General features: G+C 24.5%; 1 protein-coding gene across 1 annotated transcript in view; it reads left to right on the forward strand.

Moving 5' to 3' along the window:
* The window catches only part of LOC111614636 (Down syndrome cell adhesion molecule-like), a 49,018-nt gene extending 41,521 nt beyond the window's left edge, over nucleotides 1-7,497 (forward strand). The window contains exons 13-15 of the mRNA XM_023356004.1: nucleotides 4,912-4,975; nucleotides 6,543-6,763; nucleotides 7,307-7,497. Coding sequence (XP_023211772.1) covers nucleotides 4,912-4,975; nucleotides 6,543-6,763; nucleotides 7,307-7,467 — 446 coding nt within the window. The 3' untranslated portion in view covers nucleotides 7,468-7,497. The remainder of the gene's footprint in view (nucleotides 1-4,911; nucleotides 4,976-6,542; nucleotides 6,764-7,306) is intronic.
* Nucleotides 7,498-7,982: the final 485 nt, after the last annotated feature.

Here is a 7,982-nt window from a genome sequence, read left to right on the forward strand (position 1 = left end):
CTATTAATAACTGAAAAATTGTATTTGTTTTTACAAAATAATTAGGCCTATAAATTATTGCATGCATATATTTTAAATATTGCAGAACTTCGTGTGAACGTTCCGCCAATAACAATTTATTCGAGTTGTTATGTTTATGTAAACAAAGACGGTTTCGTTGTTAGCTATGAGAATATAAGTGCTGGAGAACTGAAAAAGTGTCTATGGTAGAGCAAATCTAGTAATTATTATAGTACAAATTTTCATTTTACTAATGCTTATATTAGAAAAGTTTTTATTAAACCAATAACATGAGAAACTGTACTTGATAACTGATCAAACATCAGTAACTCTTCATTGTTCTTCTCCTGGACACAGAATCAAGTTAATGTAATGGAAGTGATGCGAGTGCCTTTTCTTTAATTAAAAAAAAAAAAAAAAACAGAAAGAAAAAGAATTCTCTCATTTAAAATTTATAAAATGAATCTGTGTTTTTAACATGAAATTAAAAATGACGTGTAAAAGTTAGTTTTTAAAACTGACGAAGATTTAAATAAGTCAGAAAAAATTAACTTAATTAAAATTTCCAATACAAATTATTAAAATAATTAACTTTTTGCCTTATTATATATATTATTTTCTGAAATTGAAATAAATATACTGATATATCGTCATTTTTGAATATTTACTATAGTAAGAAAGTTCATATTACAAATAATTTCAATTTTGTGTAATTTTTCTGTTAAAACAATTTGGTGGTGTGCGCATTTGGTGTGTTTAATTGAATATCGAAGGCACAAATGTCATACTTCATAGCATCAATAAAAAATAAAATATATTGGAATTTGTCAAGAATGTTTACTTTTTTCAGTCGGTAGTGAGGTCGAGTATTAAAAATTTACGTACTATATACTAAAAATTTTATATTCGGTACTTTTTTATAGGACGTCTACAAGAAAATAACGTCTTTTAACTCGATTTTCTAAGGAAATAAATGCTTTTAAAGACCTCCTTGTCCGTGTCACTGATTTAACAACTTTGTTTTCTTGAACCGTTTATAAAGAACTTCAAAGGTGTTGAAACCTCTGAAACTACACGTCACTATAAATTTATCAACAATAGATAGGTGTATATATTTTGTGAGATAGACCTGTTTTTATAGCAAATATTTCTTTAAAAATTACATACTAAGGGATAGCTGAGGTATATATTTATTTATTTATCAGAGATTTTTACCAAAGGTAAATTGATAGATTTGGCTGTCCTTATTTGAATAGTTTCTTGAATAATTGTAATAGTTCATAATTGCTATTTCACAAAAGAACTAACAATTTTTACACTGAGTCGAAATTGCTGACTTTGGCTCGATCATTTGATGTTCTAACTCACTTTCTTCACAAAATATCAATTTAGGAAAGCTGTAGAATTTTTCTACGCCTTTTTTACTATATAAAATGTCATAAAAACCGTCAAGTATAAAAGATTAATCGTTGAAATAAGCGACAAACGTTCAACTTTTCTCATAATTACAATCAATCAATTCATAACGAGATCGCATCTTCAATCATTCGTGTTTAAACTCTACTCATTTATGCTTAATGGCACGAATTTATCAAAAGATTTGCATATAATAAGTAATTGATAACAATAAAATAAGATTTTATAATTAAAAAATTGTTTTAAAATATTAACGTCACAACTAGCAAATATGTTAATTTTTTTGTGTCGTCTTATAAGAAAGAATTTTCTCATTAAAATTTAATCCTCGTTAATTATCATGAAAATAAATAAAAAGGATTAAGTTAAATAACAAAAGTTAAAGAAAAAAACCAGAGAAATTCGATAGAGCTACTACATTCTTTAACTTTCCTTAATTATTCTAATTTTGTACTAAATTAAAAATTTGGATTTATAATTAATTTCTTTAAACTTTTAAAATGAAATATGAGTTGTATAATTTTATTTTCACAAAGATTTCGCTTATATATTTGTAAAATTTAATTGATTTTATTTTTCATCTCTAGCTCCACACAAGTAGAAACTTGGGCTATAGCGTTACGTTACAATTTCGTAAATTTGAGAATAATCTTCTAACAATTAACGTTAAATCATATTCAAATAATAATAAAGTGTTGTTATATTTATTTCATTAGAACTCATTCATTTTCATAATAAAAAGGCACAAAATAAAATTTTCAGATCATTCAAAATAATTAAAATCTCAAATATTCATGTACTGTAAAATCTCTTGAAAATCAAATCGAATTAAAACAAATTATACTATTAAGAAACTTTAAATTTAATTACGGGATACTTAAAAAACCATTAAATCTCATTTAAATATAGGATAATTCCTTTTACTAATCAACTATATCGATTACATTTGATGCATTTCTGATTAGAGATAGATTTTAATTATCATGAAAACTTAACTAGATTATTATAAATTCAATTTATAATAGCTAAATCTTAATTAAGAAATAATGCATTAAACTTTATAACTTTATTATAAATATATAATATATATTTTTAGAACAAATATATGCATTTAAATAAATTATACGATGATAAAACCATGTTATTTAATTAAAATGGAAATTTAATTTATGTCGGAATAAAATGACCTTAACAAAGTACTACATAAACCCAGTAAATGGTCGTACATTACATTCTATGGCACTCATTACATTGCAATTAAGGCATCTTTTACAACATCGACTAACTACACCAAATATGTAGGCTTTAATAGTTTATGTTCTGTTTACATTAAACTTCTTATACATAATTCTTCAGTATTTTTTCTCTTTATCCGATATTTTTAATATTTATANAAATATTAAACTTATTAAATAATGTAGTATTATCTATTCCCTAAAAACTGAAGATGCTACTAAATTAAATGTTAATTATTCCTACCTATTTACAACATACAATACATTCAGAAAATTCTTAATAAAGAAATTTGAAAAAAATCTTTCTATTCAGTTTTAACATTAAACGAAATTGTATCATTAACGTATTTAAAGATCTTTTCTAAAATACTTAACAGAGTCTACATAAGAATAAAAGTAATCTTTGAAGACTTTTAGCTGAGTTTACTTTAAAATAAGGACATCTTTTCAAGCACTTAACTTCGTTTACATAAAAAAAAAGTAAATAATATTTTATAATACATTAATGATATTAAGTCTATAAGAATGACAGAATTTTTTAAAAAGTAAATAATTATTTTTGCTAAATTTAATACTCACTAATAATATTTCTCTAGTATTTTATTATTATATAATATACTTCAGTTAATAAGTCTATTTAATGAACCTAGAAATGTATGAGAAGACATGATACATCTTGATTAATTTGAAGTACGAGAAGATATATTATTAAAACATTGCGTCTATTCTAAAATATTTAACTGATTAATTAAATAATTTTATGGAAATGAGTTATACTAACGAAAGGCGATACGTAAAGATCATACTGCAGCTAATGGTGATTAATTATAGGATATGCATATCTTTAAAAGGGAGATAACACTCATCCTCTTCTACTCCTAACTAAAATTAGTTTATAAAAGTCTTTATTAAATATTTTTTTATATCTTAATTAAGTTTTAGTTTACACAAAAGTTAAATTATGAAACCAAATTCACATCTTAAAAAAACATGAGTAATTATAGAAGTGTGCTTGTGTACATTGAATTAAAAGTATGCCTGAAAATGAACTTAACTCACTCTTAAATTTTAAAGAAAAAGAATAGCATGTTGTTTATTATTATTATTAGAATTGATTTTTTGATTTAAAATATATAAGAAAACATTCAAGAAAAATTATAAATTTGTTTTCAATGAAATATATTAATTACTTTATAATTAAGATTATTTTCTTAATTAAGATTTAGGAATTCTAATGTAAATTATTTTTTCTTGTTTATCTTAAGAATTTTTCATTGCAATTAAAAAAATTTAAATATAATGTGAATTGGGAACTTTGGGGAATTACTAGGATTAAAAGTAATTTGTCTTTGCTTTGATTATTGCACTTTATCATGTAAATTTTTAATGAAATTTAAATAAGTAAAAAGTATGTTGAAAATTCCTAAGGGTATTTAAATATAATTTCTCTTTTTCTGTTTTTTAATATCAGATCTATTTTTTTAAATTGAGAAGTATTCATAATTTTTCATTATTACAATGTACTGTACAGTATATACATTATTTTATTTAAAAAGTATTAATCTAATAAAATATTGTATTACATACAATAATTAATTTTTATATTTAACTGTTATGATTGTTAGCAGGTTTAGCCTAAGGCTAAATTATATGTAAAATAAGCTGTGATTATGTTTGAATTTTTATCTGAACAAAACAATAATAATAATAATAATAAACAGATATTCTCTAATTTAGGCTATTTATTTTTTCCTGTTATTAATGAAAAAAAACACGAAATTATCGTGTGATTTAATTTTTAATTTTAAAGTAAATAAATTTCTTTTAAAAATGTAGTATATTAATTTTTGTTTTTATAAAATATAAATTTTTAACTATTTATTCATTCTACAGCATAGAGTTGAATAATATGTTACAAATCTTATGAAGATGATAGAATCTATTTTGCTTCAATCCATTGATAGGATGATTCAAAATATGATTGAACTTTACAACTTATATAAGAATGCAATCTGAAAGATCAAAGGAAGAAAAAAAACTAAATATTTTTTCTACGTAAGCAATGGCAGAGTAAAAATTGTTTCCTGGTCCCCTTGGTTTTCCATCAGTAACCTAAGTGGAAAGAATTATTTTTATATTCGTGACTTTCCTATCAATCAATGTGCTATTTAACTGAAAGATGAATTCGTTTCCAGTCCCTGCACTTTTTTTATTGGCGTAGTTTAATCATATTTTGGCTTTTCTATTTTTTTATTTTTAGGCTATTTTTCCAGCCGGTTTGAAAGTTCCTCAAATTTCTCTTCTGAAACTTTCTTAACAAAACTGTTAGATTTTATTTATAAAAAGAATTCTATAAAATTTACCGGTTATAAATGCAAAATTTAATTTTTACAATTAAATTTCTATAAAAATAAACATTAAATTGTTTTCTAAATATGATAAATTTTAAATAATTTTTCATGATAAATTTGAATTCTATCGATTTTCTAGAAAAATAATTTGTATAAATCTATAATTAANTACGTTTATTGAAATGTTTAGTTTTAGTTATAGAATACGCTTAGGCCTACTCATTTATGACCAACAGTTATGGTTCACTTTATATAATATAGGCGTATATTTAGCATTTTTTCCCACACTTTGCTACTCATTTAATGCAGATAATAGAAAACGATCAATTTTTACAGATTTTATAATTGGGTATTATATAATCCGGATGTAAATTCTTATCTGTAGTGAAATCTAACATCATGTTAAGTCAGATAGTTCGCTTAAGCAGCTTTCGAAGATTCTAAAATTCGTCATGTTATCATTTAATATTGTGTTCAATCATAGTCCTTCTATAAATTACGTTAAGGCTCATTTTATGATAAGTTATATCAAACTGATTCTTTGATAAAAGTTATTATAGATGATGAAAATCTATCATTTTCGACAGTAATTCATATATAGCAGAACGAAGGATTATTCATTTAGAAAACATCGCGTGTAAATTCCTGCATCGAATTTATTATAATTATAGATGCTTTATATATTATTTCGATCGAATAATGCATTAATTAATACAGTTTAAAGTAGTCTAATTTGTTTATATTAAGTCTAATTCAGTTTAATACAGCGAAATAAAACGAATCTATTTAATAGTTACAAACGTCTTTCAGTAGTGGATTATTTAAGAGTATTATAAAACAAAAAATATTTAAAAAACTCAAACAGATTTTTCTGTTGAAATCGAACTTGTATACATTTCGAAAACGATTTACCTTTCAAGTGATACTTTCTATTGATTTTGAGAGAGTAAATAGGCATCAAGGATTTTTGGAGAAAAATCAGACTTGGAGAAGCAAGAAAGAGTGACATAAGTGAAGTTAAGGATGAAGTTCATGTAAGTAGGTCATTGATGTGAATAAGGAAGAGGATAAGAAAGAAAGCTAAGCCCTAGGGGACATAGATAAAGAGGGCATCCGTCATAGCCCGTCAACAACTGCAGAAACATATCAGCAGAAGTTTTGGGAAAAAATAAACAGAAATTAAGCTGAACGATATTCAGGAATAAAACATGAGGCATTAGTTATGCTTTTATCTCTATATGATAGAGAAACTTTGATATATAGTTTTGCAATCATTAACTTATCTCTTTGGCATCTGTACGATAAACAAGCTTTATAGGGTGTGGTAAAATTTAATGAGATGTTTAGATAATAATTGATTTGCATTTATTAAATTTAATAATTTAATTTTAATTATCTTTATTTTAAAAGATATAATGATACATTTCTTAAACAGATACCCTTTTCTGATACATGTCTTTATTCATTTTTTATAAAGAAATGATAATGGGTTGGAGAATTAAACATACGATATAGTGTAAATGTTACACATTACAAAAAGATCGAAGTTGAAAATAACCATGTTGGACTTACTTTATTTTTCAAAAGAATCGTCATCAATCGAGTACCGGACTGTAATCAGTGGTTCAAGAGTTCAATCATTGGTCAATGGATCACTATATTTTCGAGAAATTGAACAAGAAGATGATGGAAGATACATGTGTGAAGCGAGTAACGGTGTAGGATCTGCACTCAGTACAGTCGTAAAACTTACTGTTAATGGTAAATTCCTATTATATATATATTTAAAATATTTATTTAAATATATTATAAATTTTTAAGTAATCCACTATTTTTAAGTACCGTTAAGAGTATTTATAAGGGATTTAAAATGTCAATAAATAGAATTTTATAACTATTAGTTAGTTTGCTGTTCATCGGTTATCGGTAAAACATTTTTTTTTCTTTTTAAAACTATCGACTAATTTCTCCGTCAGATGCAGTAACTGTACTTCTCTTGATGTTAAATTTATGCCTGGGAGCCATTTACGAAAGAGATTCTGTTAGAACTTTACTGTTCAAAGAGATCATTAATCATTAATTTTATTGATTAATCATTTTTCTTATTTCCTAATATGTTTCCTAAGTCTATCTACAGTCGACGAGACGATCGAACTTACTACCAATGAATTATGTGGAAATGAGCCAGATTATCCAATATTAGATTAACTTTTAAATGTGCATCGAATTTTCTTTTTCCTTTAAAAAGAAAAAAAATGCAGATATTTATGCATGTATAAAGGAATAAACAAATTATATTTTCAGTTCCCGCTTATTTCAAGCAGAAATTTCAAGCATCCGTAATACAGAAAGGACAATCTACAGAATTAAAATGTGAAGCATTTGGTGAAAGACCCGTGTCGTTTGTATGGATGAAAGATAGACAACTAATCGATTCATCGACTCCTAGGTATGAATACGTTTAAAATATTATCTATAGATAAAAATTCTAATGTATTTCGTAAACAAAAGCCGATAATTTACTTCTGATATCTGATTTAGTTCTTTTTCCAAAATTAATTTTTATCTTCTTTGTGCTGTTGATTAGCTAGCGCTGTAACAATAATTTAATAAAATATTTTATATTTAATAAAAATAAATAAAGCAGAAAATCTTGAAATTTAATTATATTTTTTAAATGAAATTATCTATTAATATTACATTCCAGGTTACCGTTGACCTAAGTTTTGTTGAAGGTCAAACTATCCGTAGGTTTAGCTTTTTTAAATACTTTTTTCCAACAATTTCTTGTCAACAGTGCTTTACTTTTTATATAAGTTAAGTGTTTTCGTCTGGAAGCTACTTACATCTAGCACATGTACCCTTTTTTTATATATGTTGAGCGGCTTAACAGAAGAAACTACATCAATCAAATGCTGTTTACTTTATAAATTATCATTCATTGAAAAAAATTCAACAAAATAAACAAAAAAATTTTAAA

Source organism: Centruroides sculpturatus, unplaced genomic scaffold (assembly GCF_000671375.1).
Source record: "Centruroides sculpturatus isolate CEXI.00-Female unplaced genomic scaffold, Cexi_2.0 scaffold2196, whole genome shotgun sequence".
Classification (NCBI taxonomy): domain Eukaryota; kingdom Metazoa; phylum Arthropoda; class Arachnida; order Scorpiones; family Buthidae; genus Centruroides; species Centruroides sculpturatus.